At 47.2% G+C, this 22,130-nt stretch overlaps 1 protein-coding gene across 1 annotated transcript in view; it reads left to right on the top strand.

The window, feature by feature from the left end:
• LOC137323158 (collagen alpha-6(IV) chain-like) overlaps positions 1 to 22,130 on the top strand; it is a 209,901-nt gene that overhangs the window by 16,205 nt on the left and 171,566 nt on the right. The window contains exon 3 of the mRNA XM_067986641.1: positions 3,360 to 3,417. Within this exon, the coding sequence (XP_067842742.1) occupies positions 3,360 to 3,417 (58 nt within the window). The remainder of the gene's footprint in view (positions 1 to 3,359; positions 3,418 to 22,130) is intronic.

A 22,130-nucleotide genomic window follows, 5' to 3' on the forward strand; every position in this document is an offset into this window, starting at 1 on the left:
GGAGGTCAGCAGCAGCGGCAATGTGTCCAGAACCTGGGTCCAGCGCAGGAAGCGCTTTAATGACCTAACCAGGTCAGCCAAAGTGAGTATACTTGCGCATTCTCGCACACTCCGTCTTCCACATCACGTCCACCACCACACAACTCCTTCTGCACTGCCACCACAATGCTCTCGCATCACTCCTCACATCCACTCAACCATCATCCTCACCGTGCCTGCACTTACTCACCGCCCCTGTCCCCATTTGAACACTACCACGCAACCCAATCCTCATACAATCTCATGGCTATGTCTCACACGCACCCTCCTATGCATCTCCCTCACGCTCACCCCCACCCACACCAATGCATTCGGCTGGTCACCATGCAACCATCACTCAATCACGCCTCTGTGTTTTGCCTTGATAGGAGAAGAGATTCCAGAACGCCCGGGAGAGGGCAAGGACCGGAGGGGGCCCGCCACACCAGGTGACATTAACAGATGCGGAGCAGCAGGCACTCGAGATAAGCCGCACACTGGAGTGTCTGTCCGTGGCGGACGCCGAGACTGGGAGTGCACAAACGGCTGGTGACAGAAATCTAACACACAGCACTCATGATAGTGAATGATCTTAGCATCACTTGGCATCTGCAGCACCTCAACATCTGTCCACATGCTTAATATTGCTTTCTGTTTTCTTGCGGGGCCATCTTCGAGCGCCGTGACGGCGGAGGGCGATTCCCCAGAGGACCTGCCAGCCTCTGAGGGTACATCGTCACATCTGAGCCAGCCATCCACCAGCGCAGATAGCACACACCTTGGTGGGTCCCCGTCTTCACTTAGTTGGGGTCGCACATGGTGAGTCACCACGCACATGTGAGCATGAGCAGACCCTGGTGGCAGGGGCAGCCGTGGAGAGTCCATGTCGTTGGGAGCACTCTTCTCCATGCTCTGCTCAGCTGGACCCAGATGCAGAACCCTGGGGGCCAGCCGTGAAAAGGAGAGTCATCGAGGGGCAGCAGCACATTTGCGAGGTACTGGAACAGGTGCCATGCACACTCTCCACAATCGCACAGAGGATGGAGGAGTCCAATTCCTGCATGAGTGGAATGGTGGCACAGGTACAGGAGGGAATCTCTGAGATACTGTCACAGGGACGTGAGGGCATCTCTGAGATAGTGTCGTGGGTAAGTGCAGGAATGTCTGCGATGGAGGAAAGGCTAGCCTCCATCGAGCTTCAAGCACTTGAACAGTGAGTCCATTCAGGCCCTGACAACGGCCGTTCGGATTCAGGGTGAGCAACATTCTGCCGCCTTGAACAGGCTGACAGATACCTTACAACTGGCCTTCCTAGGCTTCACACAAGTCCTCCAAACTGTCGTCCAGCAGGGTGGAAGGAGTGATGTGGGCCTGGGCCAGGAGAGGGATGATGATGAAAGGGACATGGAAGTGGGGACACCACTCAAAGCGCTCCCACATCTCACCCGTTGCCCCCCTTTCAACCAGTAGCCGCAATGCTGCCCCCTCTCCAGGTGGCCGAGTCTGCCCCTGCACAGGTGCAGGTGGAGCAGTCTTTGGAGGGGCCCTCACGGGCACTGAAACCCAGAGGGCGTCCACGCAAAGCATCTCATCGGTCAGGGCATGGACAAGAGCAACCTGCCACTACCTCTGCTGAAGCCACAGGGGTAGCACCACGTAGGGGTTCCCGTAAACGTAAGGCGAAGGATTTGTGAGCACAAAGGGGATGCACAAGGGTGTAAGACAAAGTGTCATGTTTTTGATTTACTTTTGTTTGTTTTGCAAAAAAAATAAAAATTTGTTATCACCACTACTGCCACGTCTTTGCAAATCTTGTCTGGTTTGTGCAATAATGCCCTTTCCTGAGGATCACAATGAAGACCCACACCTGATGCCACCCATTGCGTCACTGCAGAGTGGGTATAGGTGTATTTGCAGGGCTCTTTTGTGCAGACGACTGAGAGACGTTGGCGATGTCCCCGGTGGCACCCTGGAAGGATGCGGAGGAGAAGTTGTTGAGGGCAGTGGTGACTTTGACAGCGACAGGTAAGAAGATGGTGCTCGGGCCAGCCAGGAGCAGCTCGGCATCAAGGAGGCTGCAGATATCCACGACTACATGTCGAGTGACTCTGAGCCTCCGAGTGCACTGCTGCTCAGAGAGGTCCAGGAAGCTGAGCCTCGGTCTGTGGACCCTGTGGCGAGGGTAGTGCCCTCTGCGACGCATCTCTCTCTGTGGTAGCCCTCCCTCCTGCTGTGCAGGTGGATGTGTCACAGCACTGTGTTGTGGAGCTCCACGTGTCAGAGGCGGACGGTGTGGCCGGCGAGGCTGGTGATGCTGTTCGCCCTCCGAGGAGGTCATGACTGCAGCTATGGCGGCCCCCATCCGGAAGATGTACTTTTGAGGGGGTCCGCAAGGTAGGTACATGTGTCTGGACCCCGGGGTAAGTGTGCAAGTTGGTGATGTTTTTGTTGTTAGGAGGAGGGTGGTGGAGGCCAAGCTTTGTCCAAAGTGTGGAGATGCCGGTGATGGCAACGGGCAGTTGCAGGGGCAGTCTGTAAACACCATGTATTGTTCTATATGTATAAATGCGTAGGCTTCAAGGAGCTCTTGAAACATTTGCCTGAGGAAGGAGAAAATCTCCGAAAGCTTGTGAATTTAAAATAAAATTGCTGGACTATAACTTGGTGTTGTAAAATTGTTTACAATTTGTCCAAAGTGACAGAGTGACCTCCTGCAATGAGTGAGGGTCTCTCCCCCCCCACCCCCCCCCCCCTCACCTGTCAAATGGACCTTTGCAGCTGCCACAGGCTGCAACACGGCCATTTCAACTGGGAGTGTTTCCCCCAGTACGGGAAACACGCTCAGTTGACCTGAAAATCCCACCCCTCCTAAAATATCCTCCAAATCAGGTCTCCTAATGACCTGAAGTATCCAATTAATTGATTTAAGTGGGATCCCACCGGCTTTAATTGCTGGCGGCAGTCCCCCATGCGTCATTGGGGAACCCGGAAGTGGGCGGGTTGGAGCCGGGCTCCGGACCCACCCCGGGAATCCCCAATTATCGGAGCCCCCCCGCCCCCCCCAGCCACGAACGCACCCGCTCGGACATCCGGAAATCGAGCCCCTGGTCTCTATATTATAAAAAGGATATAGAGACAGCGGAGAAGGTGCAAAAAAAATTCACAAGGATGATACGAGAATTAATAGACCAGTTGGGCCGAGAAGCCTGTTTCTGAGCTGTACATTCGATGTAATTCTATGTGACAACATTTACTGACGGTGCAGTACGCTATTGAAGTACGCTGTGTGATGCGTGAAGCCTCGATAAACGGATGTTTAAACACGTACGTTTATTTCACAGGTTTCTGTCATTGAGGCCACTCCTCCTGCTCGTGCTATTGGCTGATGCAGTTCTAGCTGTAAGTATTAAAACTTCCATTTACCTTGAAGAAATGTTCTGGTTCAGACACTGCGTTAATCAAAGGACCTCATTCAGAATAAATCAACATGAATCTCCCTCGGTACTGACCCTCCGACGGTGCGGCGCTCCCTCGGTACTGACCCTCCGACGGTGCGGCGCTCCCTCGGTACTGACCCTCCGACGGTGCAGCGCTCCCTCGGTACCGACCCTCCGACGGTGCAACGCTCCCTCGGGACCGCCCCTCCGACGGTGCAGCGCTCCCTCGGTACTGACCCTCCGACGGTGCAACGCTCCCTCGGGACCGCCCCTCCGACGGTGCGGCGCTCCCTCGGGACTGACCCTCCGACGGTGCAACGCTCCCTCGGGACCGCCCCTCCGACGGTGCGGCGCTCCCTCAGGACTGACCCTCCGACGGTGCAGCGCTCCCTCGGTACCGCCCCTCCGACGGTGCAACGCTCCCTCGGTACCGCCCCTCCGACGGTGCAGCGCTCCCTCGGGACTGACCCTCCGACGGTGCAGCGCTCCCTCGGTACCGCCCCTCCGACGGTGCAGCGCTCCCTCGGTACTGACCCTCCGACGGTGCAGCGCTCCCTCGGTACCGCCCCTCCGACGGTGCAGCGCTCCCTCGGTGCCGCCCCTCCGACGGTGCAGCGCTCCCTCGGTGCCGCCCCTCCGACGGTGCAGCGCTCCCTCGGTCCGCCCCTCCGACGGTGCAGCGCTCCCTCGGTACTGCCCGAAGTGTCAGTCTGGATTACGGGCTCGAGTCTTGGACACAGACTTGATCCCTCAACGTTGTGACTCAGGGGCGAGAGTGCGACCAAGTGAGCCAAACTGACATAGGAGCGTCTGAGCTACAAAACGGCATTAGGAGCCTACTCGACTGGGAGGGCATGTTGGGAAGTCATCTGTTCACAGTGTCCAAGTGTTCCATTCACTCATTTCAAAGGTTGGGAATTCTTGATCTGACTGGTTGTGGTTTCCCGTAGGCACCCTGTGAAACTTCAAGCCGTGGGATTGTGGTCAGGAAATGTACCCTTTTTTACATTGCTTTACTGAGAATGGGCCGTATTTACATTACAGGCAACTCAAAACAAAGTAATCTCCATTGCGTAGGCTGGTGTGTTCCTCATGGGTTCCATTTGCTCTGTGTATCACTAATCGCGCATTATAGGGCGGTAAGCAGTGACTTGGCATTAATTGAGCAGATGTTAACTTTTGCACATTCTCCTAATATTGCTCCTGGGAGTAAATATTTCTAACCAATTTTAACACACGGACTCACTGCTAATGCTTTTTGGGGCATGTTAAGTGATTGTTCGGCAGCAATTAACATGGAGCGTGGAAAATTCCTCAGGATTTACCTCATTCCGAGCTCTTGTTAATTTTCCCCATTTTAAGCTGAATGTTGGGAGCCAAATGGGTGGAGACTGCCTTAAGGGGAAGTCTTTCACTGAGCTCTTCAATGGGTGTCTATCAAGTCTGGCAGTGGTAGATAGTTTGGAGGAGGAGGTGGTGGTGGTGAAATACCAGGAGAACACAAACGGGGAGGCTGGAGGCCACGGGAGGTGGACTTTTGGGGAACTGCCATGACCTGCTGCAGTGTGAGTACCAATGACCGAGCCGTGCGTAAGGAGGCTGCACATCAGCACAGATGTGTCTGAGGCCTGCAGTCAGGGCCTTCACTTATATCAATGGAGAAGCTAACTGCTCCCAATGGGCCTTCTGTGTCCTGTGCAGCTGATCAGTTTGTACAGCATCTTATCATATCCTCAGGACATCTAAAAAAGATCTTTAGAAGCAGTGGACTACTTCTGGAGTCATCACAGAGGCAAACAGAGCAGCCAATTTGCATACAAGCTTCATCTGTTTCTGATTGAGGGATAAATCTTATTTATTGGTGTCAGCCATGGCTCAGTGGGTGGCACTCTCACCTCTGAGTCAGAAGGTCATGGGTTTAAGCTCCACTCCAGAGACTTGAGCACAAAATCCAGGCTGTCACTTCCAGTGAACTACTGAGGGAGTGCTGCACTGTCGGAGGTGCCGTCTTTCAGATGAGACGTTAAACCAAGGCCCCAGATGGATGTAAAAGATTCCATGGCACTATTTCGAAGAAGAGCAGGGAAGTTCTCCCCGGTGTCCTTGTTGATATTTATCCCTCAGCCAACATCATTAAAAACAGATGATCTGGTCATTATCACATTGCTGATTGTGGGATCTTGCTGTGCACAACTTGGCTGCTGCGTTTCCTACATTACAACCGTGACTACACTTCAAAAAGTACCTCATTGGCTGTAAAGCACTTATGGACGTCCTGAGGTTGTGACAGGTGCTGTAGAAATGCAAGTCTTTCTTTTTAAATGTTGGCCAGGGCACCAAAACAATCCCCTGCTCTTCAAAGTAAAGATCCCATTGCATTATCAGCTAAATAGGCAGATGGGACCTCAGTTTAACATTTCACCTGAAAGATGCCATCTCCCAGAATGCAGCACACTCCCTCAATACTGGACTGTCGGCCTGGATTATGGCCTCCAATCTTGGAGTGGGACTCGAACCCACGACCTTCTGACTTGGAAATGAGAGGGCTACTGACTGAGAGCCAAGCTGCCAGAAGTTGCCAAGAGACAGCGGCTAATCAGAAGGGAGCAACACTATTGAAGACGTACACTGCATGCGTAAAAGGAGCTCACAGTGGATATATTTTATTGCCCATCATTTTTCTCTCTGCGGAAAAGACACAAAAGTCTAAAAGTAAAGGATCAGAACGTGCCTGGGATGGCCCCCATTGATGGAATCCCAGTGCATCTTTGGTGGGCTGGGAATTTGCCTTTGACAAATAGCCGTTATTTTGGGTGGATTTGTACAGGATGATTGGTGCCAGGAGAATGGAACATTTTCCATTGAATACTAAATCCCAACATTCACTCCCCGGGCAGGCACAGTGGGACCAGGTGGAGAGTCCTGATTCAACAATGGCTGGGAACTTCCTTGCCATCTCCGCTGCCATCTCTTCACCGGGAGTGTGGCAGAAACCTGGAAACCTGGAAAACCCTGGATAATAAGAGTCTAAATGGGGCAGAGGAGCAAAGGGATCTGGGGGTACAGATTCGCAAATCATTAAAAGTAGCTACGCAGGTTAACAAGGCCATAAAAATGCAAACCAAGCACTGGGGTTCATTTCTAGTGGATTAGAAGTGAAAAGCAGAGCAGTTATGTTCAAATTCTATCTTAGTTAGACCACACTTGGAGCACTGTGCACAGTTCTGGTCTCCATATACCTTGGTTAGACCACACTTGGAGCACTGTGCACAGTTCTGGTCTCCATATACCTTGGTTAGACCACACTTGGAGCACTGTGCACAGTTCTGGTCTCCATATACCTTGGTTAGACCACACTTGGAGCACTGTGCACAGTTCTGGCCTCCATATACCTTGGTTAGACCACACTTGGAGCACTGTGCACAGTTCTGGCCTCCATATACCTTGGTTAGACCACACTTGGAGCACTGTGCACAGTTCTGGTCTCCATATACCTTGGTTAGACCACACTTGGAGCACTGTGCACAGTTCTGGTCTCCATATGATTGAAAAGGATATAGAGGCAGTGGAGAAGATGCAAAAAAGATTCATAAGGATGATACCAGAACCGTGAGGTTATAACTATCAGGAAAGACTGAACAGGCTGGGACTCTTTTCTCTAGAAAAGGGAAGACTGAGGGGTGACCTGATAGAGGTCTTTAAAATTATGAAAGGGTTTGATAGGGAAACTGTAGAGAAGATGTTTCCACTCTTGGGGGAGACCAGAACTAGAGGCCACAAATATAAGATAGCCATTAATAAATACAATAAGAATTCAGGAGAAACTTCTTTACTCAGTGAGTGGTGAGAATGTGGAACTCACTCCCACAAGGAGTGGTTGAGGTGAATAGTGTAGATATATTTTAGGGGAAGCTCGATAAACACATGAGGGAGAAAGGAATAGAAGGATATGCTGATAGGGTGGGAGGCGGGTGGTGTGGAGCATAAACACTGGCATAGACCAGTTGGGCCGAATGGCCTGTTTCTGTGCTGTAACACATGTAAAGAGGGTTTGTGTCACACTCCCGACAGCCACGCCAGCGGAACGGGAGCAGCTCCGAGGAAATTCTCCCCCTTCCCGCCCCCCCCCCTCCCCCCTCCCCCCCAAAATGTATTTCTTCATTTTTACACCAGCCCACTTTCTGATCTTTGTAAGCCAGATTCCAGTTTAAGGTCATTTGGCGCTGAATTGTGAGCAGTTCTGTGCAGTTCTGATTTAGCTCCAGGGGAAACTGCAGAATTCGAGAACAACTTTGCTGCCGTTTCCTCTATAAACTATTACTTAAAGGAGAAGCACGTTGTCGGAATAAATACTTTCAATGTAAAGTACTTTCTGGTATAATTTAGAACTATTTCTGCTGACTTGTCCTGCCTGGGGGCAGACACTGCTAGGTTCAGTCACTTGCTGAACAATAACTTTTATACGAACAATGATGGACAGGAAAAGACCCTCTGAGTCCACCCAGCCTGTCCCACACAACTGTGACACCTTGTGTATCACAATATATACACCCCCCACCTCACCCACCCACCCACCCGAAACCGTGTGATCTCCTGGGAGAGGTGAAAAACCAGATTAAAAAACCCAGTCCAATTTGGGGAAAGAAACTCTGGGAAATTCCTCTCCAACCCCCCTCCCCCCCCCCCTTCCAGGTGATGTAAACTAGTCCAGGAGATCACTCTGGCCCTGATAATTCTAAGCATCACATCATTTTGTAGGAGTTGATCTCCGCCCCCGACAGAAACAGGTCCAGCTCTTGCTCGAAGGCATAGCTTTAAGCTGATTGGTGGAAGGATTAGAGGGGACATGAGGAAAAACTTTTTTACCCAGAGGGTGGTGGGTGTATGGAATTTGCTGCCCGACTTGGTGGTAGAGGCAGGGACCCTCAACTCTTTTTAAGAAGTACCTGGACCTGCACCTAAAGTGCTGTAAGCTGCAGGGCTACGGACCGGGCGCTGGAAGGTGGGATTAGAATGGGCACCTGGTTGTTCTTCGAGCCGGCATGGACACGATGGGCCGAAAGGCCCCCTTCTGTGCTGTATCTTTTCTATGGTTCTAAGAAATTCAGCAAATTGGCGTCCACCGCACAAGCTCCAGAGGTCCACTATTCTCTGGGAAAAGAACCAACTCCTGACATCTAACCTCGATCTGGCCTCATACAACTTAAAATTGTGATCCCTGGTCCTCCCGAACCTATTTAATTGGAACAAAATGTCAACTGGAACACAATCTATTCCCATCATTCTAAATAAAGGAAATTACGATCTAAATAAAGGAAATTACAAAAGTATGAGGCGTGAGTTGGCGATGATAGATTGGGGAACTTTACTAAAAGGGATGACGGTGGATAGGCAATGGCTAATATTTAAAGAACGTGTGCAGGAATTACAACAATTATTCATTCCTATCTGGCGCAAAAATAAAACAGGAAAAGTGGCTCAACCGTGGCTTACAAAAGAAATTAGGGATAATATTAGATCCAAAGAGGAGGCATATAAAATTGCCAGAAAAAGCGGCAAGCCTGAGGATTGGGAGCAGTTTAGAATTTAGCAAAGGAGGACGAAGAGATTGATTAAGAGGGAAAAATAGAGTATGAGAGTAAACTAGCAGGGAACATAAAAACTGACTGTAAAAGCTTCTATAAATATGTCGAGAAAAAGATTAGTGAAGACAAATGTAGGTCCCTTACAGTCAGAAATGGGGGAAATTGTAATGGGAACAAAGAAATGGCAGAACAATTAAACACTTTCTTTGGTTCTGTCTTCACAAAGGAGGACACAAATAACCTGCCAGAAATGTTAAGGAACCAAGGGTCCAGTGAGAGGGAGGAACTGAAGGAAATCAGTATTAGTAAAAAAAATAGTGTTCGGGAAATTAATGGGGCTAAAGGCTGACAAATCCCCAGGGCCTAATAATCTACATCCCAGAGCACTAAAGGAAGTGGCCCTGGAAATAGTGGATGCATTGGTGATCATCTTCCAAAATTCCATAGACTCTGGAACAGTTCCTACAGATTGGAGGGTGGCAAATGTAACCCCACTATTTAGAAACGGAGGTAGAGAGAAAACAGGGAATTACAGACCAGTTAGCCTAACATCAGTAGTGGGGAAAATGCTAGAGTCTATTATAAAGGATGTGATAACAGAACACTTGGAAGGCATTAACGGGATTGGACAAAGTCAGCATGGGTTTATGAAAGGGAAATCATGCTTAACAAATCTACTGGAGTTTTTTGAGGATGTAACTAGTAGAATAGATAGGGGAGAACCAGTGGATGTGGTGTATTTGGATTTTCAGAAGGCTTTTGATAAGGTCCCACACAAGAGGTTAGTGTGGGAATTAGTCAATTGCCCCGCCTCTGCACCCTTTCCAAAGCCTCAATATCACCCACCATGTGAGGAGACTAAAACTGGACACAATATTCCAACTGAGGCAGGTAGAGGCAGGGACCCTCAACTCTTTTTAAGAAGAGCCTGGACCTGCACCTAAAGTGCTGTAAGCTGCAGGGCTACGGACCGGGTGCTGGAAGGTGGGATTAGAATGAGCACCTGGTTGTTCTTCGAGCTGGTGCGGACACGATGGGCCGAATGGCCCCCTTCTGTGCTGTACCTTTTCTATGGCTCTATGAGGCCTGACCAAGATCTTGTACAAGGATAAGGTTTAGAAATGGGATTTAAAATGAACAACTACACCTTCCAAGATTTTTGTCCTGGTGTAGAGTTTCACCAAGGCAGGAGCAGGGGTCGATGGTTTGGGTGTGTTCAGCACTCCTGATTTGCTGCACCAGGAGGTAGGTCATGAATCGAGCCGGTGGTCTTCAGGCCTGATCCTCGAATCGGCTCTCCAGTGAGCAACACCCCGCCCTGGGAGCGGTTTCTCACAAAGCTTCCCCTCTGATGCCGGGCAGATTACTTTCCAATAATTTGGACACTTTGGCAAGTGAGCCGGTGCAGGCTGTGGTGAAAGAGGATTGAGAACCTATACCGGCAGAGGATGAAGCAATAAATCTTATCAAACGTGATTGTAGCCCCATCTCTTACAGCCAGCCTTCGTTACCGATTAGTAAAGCAGGGTACAGTTGTGGCAAACTTTTCTAAATGGGGGGAGTAAGTCCATACATCCATAATTATGCATAGTAGTTATTTATACAACAACAACTTGCATTTATATAGCGCCTTTAACGTAGTAAAACGTCCCAAGGTCCTTCACAGGAATGATTATCAAACAAAATTTAACACCGAGCCATCGAGATAAATCGTGTTTAACTAAATTGATAGAGTTTTTTGATGAGGTAACAGAGAGGGTCGATGAGGGCAATGCAGTTGATGTGGTGTATACGGACTTTCAAAAGGCGTTTGATAAAGTGCCACATAATAGGCTCATCACCAACATTGAAGCCCATGGAATAAAGGGGGCAGTGGCAGCATGGATACGAAATTGGCTAAGTGACAGGAAACAGAGTAGTGGTGAACGATTGTTTTTTCGGACTGGAGGGAGGTGTACAGTGGTGTTCCCCAGGGATCAGTGCTGGGACCACTGCTTTACTTGATATATATTAATGACTTGAACTTGGGTGTACAGGGCACAATTTCAAAAATTGCAGATAACACAAAACTTGGAAGTGTAGTAAACAGTGAGGAGGATAGTGATAGACTTCAAGAGGATATAGACAGGCTGGTGGCATGGGCGGAGACGTGGCAGATGAAATTTAATGCAGAAAAATGCAAAGTCATACATTTCGGTAGGAAGAATAAGTTGAGGCAATATAAACTAGAGGGCACAACTCTAAAAGGGGTACAGGAACAGAGAGATCTGGGGGTATATATACACAAATTGTTAAAGGTGGCAGGGCAGGTTGAGAAAGCGGTTAAAAAAGCATACGGGATCCTGGGCTTTATAAGTAGAGGCATAGAGTACAAAAGCAAGGAAGTCATGATGAACCTTTATAAAACTCTGGTTCGGCCACAACTGGAGTATTGTCACCAGTTCTGGGCACCGCACTTCAGGAAAGATGTGAAGGCCTTAGAGAGGGTGCAGAAGAGATTTACTGGAATGACTCCAGGGATGAGGGACTTTAGTTACGTGGATAGACTGGAGAAGCTGGGGTTGTTCTCCTTGGAACAGAGACGGTTGTGAGGAGATTTGATAGAGGTATTCAAAATCACGAAGGGTCTAGACAGAATAGTTAGAGAGAAATTGTTCCCATTGGCGGAAGGGTCAAGAACCAGAGTACATAGGTTTGAGGTGATTGGTAAAAGAACCAAAGATGACATGAGGAAAAACTTTTTTACACAGCGAGTGGTTAGGATCTGGAATACACTGCCCGAGGGGGTGGTGGAGGCAGTTTCAATCATGGCCTTCAAAAGGGGAACTGGATAAGTACTTTAAAGGAAAAAAATTGCAGGACTACGGGGATAGGGCAGGGAGTGGGACTAGCTGGATTGCTCTTGCATAGAGCCGGCACGGACTCGGTGGGCCGAATGGCCTCCTTCCGCGCTGTAACCTTTCTATGATTCTATAAGGAGATATTAGGACAAGTGACCAAAAGCTCGGTCAAAGAGGTAGGTTTTAAGGAGCGCCTTAAAGGAGGAGAGAGAGGCGGAGAGGTTTAGGGAGGGAATTCCAGAGCTTAGGGCCCAGGCAGCTGAAGGCACGGCCGCCATTGGTGGAGCGATGGAAATCGGGGATGCACAAGAGGCCATAATTGGAGGAGCGCAGCATATATACCCTGAATATATCTGGTATATTACAGCATTGTTCATCATTAAGTAATATACTAGGTTAGAGCATATTCATCCAGTGAGTAGCTAAACTTTACAAAGGAGGAGGGTCCAAGCTTTGACAACTGGCCTAGCCTTCTCTTGATAAAGTGAGGTACATGCGCCTATGTCTATCGATTCTGAGCTGAGTTTGGAACCTTTGGGTGCAGCCTGAATTGCTAGAAATCCCTTCACTGATCCTCGTCTCCTTTCTCCAAAAATGCAAAGGTGCGGGGGATTTCCCATGGTGAAACCCACTGTGGCTCCAGTAGATCAGGTGGGCTAATAGCAACAACATATGCTACACAGGACAGCTGAAAAATAGCAGCAAAAGGAAACCTCAGAGTATAATTCTTCAAATCCTCTTACTGGGTTCTTTAAATGAGCGTCAATATACAGCTCAGTCCCCAGCAACCCTGGGTGGCCATTTTATAAGGGCTGGAAGATCACTTGACCTTATTCATCAAATTTCCCAACCCTAATGTGTGAATATCAAAATTACGACATTGGAACTTAATGTAAGTATTAAAATTAAGCTGCCACGGGAATCGGGCAGAAGCTTCCGGAAGTGCAGATGAAACAGAAAGTGGGCACAGATCTGATGTCCTATCCATTTCCCAATGAATCACTCCCACTCTTAGCCCAAGAACATTACGTGTTAGCAGTTGCAAAATCTACGCTGTGATGTTAGTCTCAACCCCAAATAACTGATCTAATGCTTTGCTGATCAACTGGCTTTTTTTGTTTTAATGGAATCATAGAAAGTTACGGCACAGAAGGAGGCCATTGTCCGTGCCGGCCGAAAAAGAGCTATGCAGCTTGATCCCACTTTCCAGCACTTGGTCCGTAGCCCTGTAGGTTACGGCACTCCATGTGTACATCCAGGTACTTTTTAAATGAGTTGAGGGTTTCTACCTCTACCACCCTTTCAGGCAGTGAGTTCCAGACCCCCACCACTCTCTGGTTGAAAAACTTTCTCCTCAGCTCCCCCCTAATCCTTCTATTAATTACTTTAAATCTATGCCCCCTGATCACTGCCCCCTCTGCTAAGGGAAATAGGTCCTCCCTATCCACTCCATCTAGTCCCATCATAATTTTATATACCTCAATTAAATCTCCCCTCAAAGAAAACAACTCCAGCCTATCCAATCTTTTCTCATAACTAAAATTCTCCAGCCCAGGCAACATCCTCGTAAATCTCCTCTGTACCCTCTCTAGTGTAATCACATCCTTCCTGTAATGTGGTGACCAGAACTGTACACAGTACTCAAGCTGTGGCCTAACCAGTGTTTTATACAGTTCTAGCATAACCTCCCTGCTCTTATATGCTATGCCTCGGCTAATAAAGGAAAGTATTCCATATGCCTTTTTAACCACCTTATCTACCTGTCCTGCTACCTTCAGGGATCTGTGGACATGCACTCCAAGGTCCCTCACTTCCTCTACACCTCTCAGTATCCTCCCATTTATTGTGTACTCCCTTGCCTTGTTTGCCCTCCCCAAATGCATTACCTCACACTTCTCTGGATTGAATTCCATTTGCCACTTTTCTGCCCACCTGACCAGTCCATTGATATCTTCCTGCAGTCTACAGCTTTCCTCCTCACCATCAACCACACGGCCAATTTTTGTATCATCTGCAAACTTCTTGATCAAGCTCCCCACATTCTAGTCCAAATCATTAATATATACCACAAAAAGCAAGGGACCGAGTACTGAACCCTGTGGAACCCCACTGGAAACAGCCTTCCAGTCGCAAAAGCACCTGTCAACTATTAACCTCTGCTTCCTGCCACTGAACCAATTTTGGATCCAATTTGCCACATTCCCTTGGATCCCATGGGCTTTTACTTTTTTGACCATTCTGCCTTGTGGGACCTTGTCAAAAGCCTTGCTAAAATCCATGTAGGCTACATCAAAAGTGTTACCCTCATCGACCCTCCTTGTTACCTGCTCAGAAAATTCAATCAAGTTAGTCAGACACGACCTTCCCTTAACAAATCCATGCTGACTGTCCTTGATTAATCCGTGCCTTTCTAAATGACAATTTATGCTGTCCCTCAGAATTGATTCCAATAATTTGCCCTCCACCGAGGTTAGACTGACTGGCCTGTAATTACTCGGTCTATCTCTTTCTCCCCTTTTAAACACAGTACAACGTTAGCAGTCCTCCAATCCTCCGGCACCACGCCTGTAGCCAGGGAGGATTGGAAACATTGTGCTTTACTAATTGTAAAATCTACGCTGTGATGTTAGTCTCATCCGGCTTTTCTCGTTTTAAAAGAATCATAAAAAGTTACGGCACAGAAGGAGACCATTCGGCCCATCATGTCCGTGCCGGCCGAAGAAGAGCTATCCAGCTTAATCCCACTTTCCAGCACTTGGTCCGTAGCCCTGTAGGTTACCGCACTTCAAGTGCAATTCCAAGTACTTTTTAAATGAGTTGAGTTAATTTGCTTGAATAAAATGAAGTAAGATTATTTTACATGTTTTATATACTGCCATCTATTAAAAAAAGACCATCACGATCACATCATTGGAAAACCAGTGCCTTGTAGTCAGGCATCTGCAGCTGATTGCAGGCTGTGGAATGTAAAATTCCCAATATGGAATGTGGGAATGTGGGAATGCACCAGTTCGGAGATTCAGTTCCAAAAGCAGGATTTTCTGCTCCAACAAGTCATCAAACCACCATCCGCTGGCAGCTTTATCAATTCTTCTAACCCGTGTACTGCTGGATAAAGTTGGATGGTCTCCACACTTACTGCCTGTGTACTTTGTGTACCATTGCTACGTATGGCGATTTATAGAGCAGAGCATCACGCACGGGCAGGGTGTATCTGACACTGGGCGAGGACGATACTGCACCTGTCCTCTAGCTCATCTTATCTTCTGTTCGTTATTTAAACAGAGAATCAGGCCGGTTGTATAATCTGCTCATGACACGCCTCACCCAGTATTCCAGTGTGTGCTCAGAGTGCAGAATCTCCCCTATAATTACAAAGTGAAAGTAATTACATAAGGTCGAAACCCTAAAGAATAAAATGCAGGGAATAAAAAGTGACGCAGGAACGAATTATAAAGTTGTAGCAGACTTCAGCGATTCAGGTCACCGCATACCTGAGAAAACAGCTTGAATTGGTTTATACAGAACGAGAGATTGTGCTACACTCTTCAACACTGACACATTTTTGCACTAGATATTTTCTTGGGTTCATTATCACCTCACGTTCCTTACAATCCAACACATGTCTTCACCAGCCCACAAACAGTTAACAATAAAAAGCAGTCGATCATAGAATAGAATCATAGAAAGGTTACAGCATGGAAGGAGGTCATTCGGCCCATCGAGTCTGTGCCAGCTCCAAGCAAGAGCAATCCGGCTAGTCCCACTCTCCACCCCGTCCCCATAGCCCTGCAAATTTCTTCCCTTCAAGTACCCGTCCAGTTCTCTCCCGAAGGCCACGACTGAATCTGCCTCCCCCCGGGCAGTGCACCCCAGATCCCAGCCACTCACTGTGTAAAACAAACCTGGATTCTGAAACTCAAGTGTAATTTGGTCAAATGTTTAGATGATTCCAAACTAGGAAAGGTCATGGAATTAGAGGGGACAGCTCGGAAATTACAGAATGGATTGAACAAAACGCCTGAGTTGACGGAACAATGGCAGAAAAAAGTTAACGGGCACAAGAAGAAAAAGTGGACCAGCTGATTTACTCCAGGGTTGGTTTTGAAATAATGATGGATGAAGTTTTTAGAGTCTTAGCAGAATCGATGCTCAACGTGCCCGACCACTGCAGAGCAGCAATCAATAAAACCAAAAGAATGTTCAACTACAGAGCCAAAATATTAGAGAGAGAAGTCCCGCCAAATTGGATAGTCCTCGAGTCAGACTGCACCTTGGGTACTGTGTCCGGTTCTAGTCACCGAGGCACAGGTGCTGGAGGCAGTGATCAATTTATCGAATGGACTCCAGACATTGTGGAGGGAAAACCTTAGAGTCATTTAAGGAACTGGATGTTTGAATGGGGGAGGCTGCAGAGCCTTTAGGGATAGATAAACTAAGATGGCTCGAATGGTCAGCAGCCCTCCAAGTACCTCGACCAAATACCATCCCTCATGTGTTAGTCTCGGTAATGAGCATCAACGGGCCTCTTTGTCTGCAGAGGAGATCAAGCTGAGCCAAAAGATGCATATTTTCGAACAAGGGGGGGGTCACTGACAGTGACCAGGAGCAGGAAATTCTGGCACGGTTCCCCTTTCTAAGCCAGAGGCCGGCAAGAGCACCTCAGCTCGGCTGTGATCAGCTATCTCTGTAAAGACTGGAGCTCACACCTGGGTCCCTCTGATCGGTGTGGCCATCGGAGGCGATGTGCTTCTATCCGCAAGCACCGAAGGGAATTATCCACCAGTTTTTAATACGGCTGAGGCATCGAGAGAGACAACCGTTAATCTCATCCCTCTTCACTGTAGATCCCAAGGAAAGTTATAGAAAATTCATCTATTTTCTTACACTTTGTTACTCTCCTCAGTACATAAAATAATAAAGATGCCACTCGCCTTTCTTTTTAAATGGACTTTAAACTGAAGTTAACTTGCTTTAGCATCAATTCCCTGCTCGACTGACACAAGCTTGAAACATCAAACTCCACTGGGGCTGGCTGTACAGCTCAAACTGGCCCTTGGTAAATAGGCAGCAATGCAATCTAAACCCTATTGAAGTTATACAGAAATAAAAGGCAATAAAAAAAAGAAAGGCTTGCATTTATATAGCGTCTTTCACCACCTCAGGGCGTCCCAAAACGCTTTGCAGCCAATTTTTTAAAAATTCGTTCATGGGATGCGGGCGTCGCTGGCAAGGTCGGCTTTTATTGCCCATCGCTAATAATGAAGTACTTTTGAAGTAAAACCAGAAAATGCTGGGAACTCTCAGCAGGTCGGGCAGCATCAGTGGAGAGAGAAACAGAGTTAACGTTTCAGGTCGATGACCCTTCATCAAAATGAAACGTTAACTCTGTTTCTCTCTCCACTGACGCTGCCCGACCAGCTGAGTATTTCCAGCATTTTCTGTTTTTATTTCAGATTTCCAGCATCCGCAGCATTTTGCTTTTGTTGAAGTGCTTTTGAAGTTTAGTCACTGTTGTAATGTGGGAAACGCGGCAGCCAATTTGCGCACAGCAAGATCCCACAAACAGCAATGTGATAAATGACCAATAAACCAACTGCAACCCCTACAATTACATTGCAACATCCAATCACAGGCTATCACTTACTTGGAATGTTTGTACATCCAAATGCAATTCTGCTTCCAGTGAACTATGGAGACATCTTGTGTCCTGACCGTCTGTAACTGAAGTGCCCTCTGAGGACACTGAGAACTAAGCAGCAAAGTGTGGGGGAGTGTTTCTGAGGAACGCTGCCTCTTGCATACCCGACTGTAATGTATATTTCTTCTATCTTGTAATAAATATCCAGCCATGACAGGTGTTAACCCTGTGTGATCTGTTTTAACCCTTTACTTTGCTAAATCCAGCAATGAAAAATGACAGTTAAAAATTCAACGCAGACAAACATCCACTTTTGTGCCAAACACTGAATTGTGATTGTCTATTGGAGTAGATTTTATGAACCCATTCTCCTGGTGCAAAACATCACCCAATGGGAGCACATGTTGTGAATTTGGACATGGCAATCAGTGAGCTGTGACGATTGTCCGTGTGAAAAATCATGTGGGGCAGCAGAAAACTATTGCCTGACTTCCTGTTATATTCACCACCCACCTCTCTGTCGCACACACACATTCACAGCACACGAATGTACGCGTACACACACACGTGCATAAACACGCACGCTCATACACGCACACACATTCACAGCACACGAATGTACGCGTACACACACACGTGCATAAACACGCACGCTCATACACGCACACACATTCACAGCACACGAATGTACGCGCACACACACGTGCATAAACACGCACGCTCATACATGCACACAAACACACACGTTCATACATAGCACATGAACACGCACGCACATACACAGCACACGCACGCACAGGAACGCATGCATGCACACACACACGTGCACACACACATACACAGCACATGAACACCCCCACACACGAGAGATGTCTTTTTTAAAGATATAACACTTCTGTACATTTACCTTATAAATGAATGAAAAGGTTGAATAATGAAGCCCTTGTAAAATTTCCTACTGTTAACTAAGAGGAATTCTGTTGCATACAGTAGATTCAGACAAAAACAATGGGTCCTTACAAGTAACATCTCCTAAAACAGGAATGATTCAAAGTGGCCCAGACAAATGGGAAGCCAATGGTAATAATTTGCTTCTGTCAGAATCTTGCTTACGTTAGGTTGGTGTATTTATATTGGACGGTCCCAACATTCTGAAGCCAAAAGCTACCGGTGAGGAAAGAATGCATTAAAGATGTAAATATTTAGCAGAGGTGTCTGTATCCTGATTGGTCCCAGTTCATGGCAAGGATCCATGTTATGTGTCCATCTCCTTTTATAGTCAGAATCCACCATCCAATAGACACCAGACAGTGAGAATGAATCAATGAAATATGTGCCTCGTGACATGGTTTTAACATAAAACAAAACCGGTCTGGAAGACCAGTGTGGCTAGAGCTTGCTGGCCCAGGTTTCCTCTCAGACTCTTGTGCAATTGCAAAGCTATTTTGCTGTATAACGGTACAAATAGGGGTTCACGTTATCTGCATCTTTCCAGGACATTGCACCCTCCTGTTAACAGCAGCGCAACAGAGAATCATTAGCTGGCTGTAAGGAGGAGAGTTCTTAGCAATGCACCAAACAACACAGCAGCTCGCATTTATATCACGTCTTTAATGTGGAAACACATCCCAAGGCATTTCACAATCAGACAAAAATAAACACTGAGCCAAAAGAGGAGATTAGAATAAGCTTGGTCAAAGAAGTGGGTTTCAAGGATGCTCTTATAGGAGAAGATGGAGGCAGAGTGATTTAGGGAGGGAATTCCAGAGTTTGGGACCTAGACAGCTGCAGGCACGGCCGCCGATGGTGGGGTTGAGGGAAAGGGGCGATGCGCAAGAGACCAGAGTTGGAGGAACGCAGAGTTCTCAGAGGGTTGTAGCACTGGAGAAGATTACAGAGCTAGGGGGGGACAGGGGGAGAGACATCGCCGAGCAGGAGGCTTCCTTGCGGGGGCAGCTGGTGACATCACAGAGCGGGGGACGGGCCGGAGCGGGAAATTTAATGCGCAAAGATCTCCCGGGCATAGGGTAGACGTAGAGTAGATGTTTCTTTTTTCTAGGGAAAAGAGCCTCAGCCTGTTCAGCCTTTCCTGATAGTTATAACCTCTCAGCTCTGGTATCATCCTTGTAAAAGCTTTTTTGCACTTTCTCCATTGCCTCAATATCCTTTTTATAAAGGTTTGAAACTATGAAGATTGTGGTGCAGCATACTTTACAAATAACGCATTGAAACCATCTGATTTTAGGCAATCTGGAGGAATGGTACCTGTTGGCCAGTCCCTTCCCTCCTGTTGATTTGGTATCAAGCTTGTAGTGTATTAGCATAATCCAATTAAGGCCCATTGAGTCTGCCTCAGATACAAAAAGGTCCCTCATAAAGCCCGCTCTGTACGATTATGTCTTTCCTAGTATCAAAAGCACTTTGTATGTTGAGCTTTGATACTCAATAGACTGGCTGTTCTGACAAGAAAGGAGGCTATGGATAGCATGTCAACCAATTTACTATGAAGTTCAAAGAATAATTACATTTGAAACATGGAAACGCTGTAGGCTTTTAGCAAATTGGCTGCAGGAATTTTACTCTATTCAGTGTCTGCATGATCTTTGCACCATCAGTAATGGCCGTTACTATGAGTGCATTCAAGATGTGTTGAGAGTAGGAAATTGCTTAGACAGTAATTAACGCGGACATGTTTGGTGTCACGCTGCTAACTGTATGGTGATTCAGGAATCTGGAGACTCTGGGTATGCATGGAATGTAACATCCTAACCCTCAACACCAACACACAGAAAGAATGTTCTTAAACATTCTCAAGATTTCCCTTAGCTCCTCTTTTTATCCTTTCCAAACTTGGTGTGTCTCCGGCACAGTGGCACTTGGACCTTTCAACTGGGCTCTCAATTTTTAAAAAAAGACTCCTGTGATTTTATACTTATTTAGGGGACACTGCAAGACATCTGAGATTGAAAAAATCCACGTGCAGTGGATGAACTATGCATATTGGTGATCTAGAGCAAGCAAGGCCACACTTCTGTCTTCATGAGCCACATGGATCTTCAAGGTCCCATATACAGTGTAGTCCCTGTTCCCATTAATTCCCATATATCTCAAGTCATTGATACTAACCGATCCTGGTGTCCTGATTTAGGATTGATCCACCAGCGAGGCAACAGCGCTAAACCTACAGGCTCGGGACAAACCAGTGATAAGAAATATAAACGCAAATAGGATTGCCTTTAAAAACAATAATCCGGGACAGAATTAACGGTCACTTGGACAAGTGTGGATTAATTAAGGAAAGCCAGCACGGATTTGTTAAAGGCAAATTATGTTTAACTAACTTGATTGAGTTTTTTGATGAGGTAACAGAGAGGGTTGATGAGGGCAATGCAGTTGATGTGGTGTATATGGACTTCCAAAAGGCGTTTGATAAAGTGCCGCATCATAGGCTTGTCATCAAAATTGAAACCCATGGAATAAAGGGATCAGTGCCAGCATGGATACAAAATTGGCTAAGTGACAGGAAACAGAGAGTAGTGGTGAACGGTTGTTTTTTGGACTGGTGGGAGGTGTACAGTGGTGTTCCCCAGGGATCAGTGCTGGGACCACTGCTTTTCTTGATATATATTAATGACTTGGACTTGGGTGTACAGGGCACAATTTCAAAATTTGTAGATGACACAAAACTTGGAAGGGTAGTGAACAGTGAGGAGGATAGTGATAGACTTCAAGAGGATATAGACAGGCTGGTGGAATGGGCGGACACGTGGCAGAAGAAATTTAACACAGAAAAGTGCGATGTGATACATTTTGGTAGGAAGAACGAGGAGAGGGATATAAACTAGAGGGTACAATTCTAAAGGGGGTGCAGCAATAGAGAGATCTGGGGGTATATGTGCACAGGTCTTTGAAGGTAGCAGGGCAGGTTAAGAAAGTGGTTAAAAAACGCATACGGGATCCTGGGCTTTATAAATAGAGGCATAGAGTACAAAAGCAAGGAGGTTATGGTGAACCTTTATAAAACACTGGTTCGGCCACAACTGGAGTATTGTGTCCAATTCTGGGCACCGCACTTTAGGAAAGATGTGAAGGCCTTAGAGAGGGTGCAGAAAAGATTTGCTAGAATGGTTCCAGGGATGAGGGACTTCAGTTACGTGGATAGACTGGAGAAGCTGGGGTTGTTCTCCTTAGAGCAGAGAAGGTTATGGGGAGATTTGATAGACGTGTTCAAGATTATGAGGGGTCCAGAGAGTATAAATAGAGAGAAACTCTTCCCATTGGCAGAAGGGTCGACAACCAGAGGACACAGACTTAAGGTGATTGGCAAAAGAACCAAAGGCGACATGAGGAAAAACTTTTTTTCACAGGGAGTAGTTAGGATCTAGAATGCACTGCCTGAGGGGGTGGTGGAGGCAGATTCAATTGTGGTTTTCAAAAGGGTACTGGATAAGTACTTGAAAGGAAAAAATTTGCAGGGCTGCAGGGAAAGGGCGGGGGAGTGGGACTAGCTGGATTGCTCTTGCAGAGAGCCGGCACAGGCTCGATGGGCCAAATGGCCTCCTTCTGTGCTGTAACCTTTTTATGATTCTATGCGGCCTCAGTTTGATCT

This window comes from Heptranchias perlo, chromosome 6 (assembly GCF_035084215.1).
Source record: "Heptranchias perlo isolate sHepPer1 chromosome 6, sHepPer1.hap1, whole genome shotgun sequence".
NCBI classification, from domain to species: Eukaryota; Metazoa; Chordata; class Chondrichthyes; order Hexanchiformes; family Hexanchidae; genus Heptranchias; species Heptranchias perlo.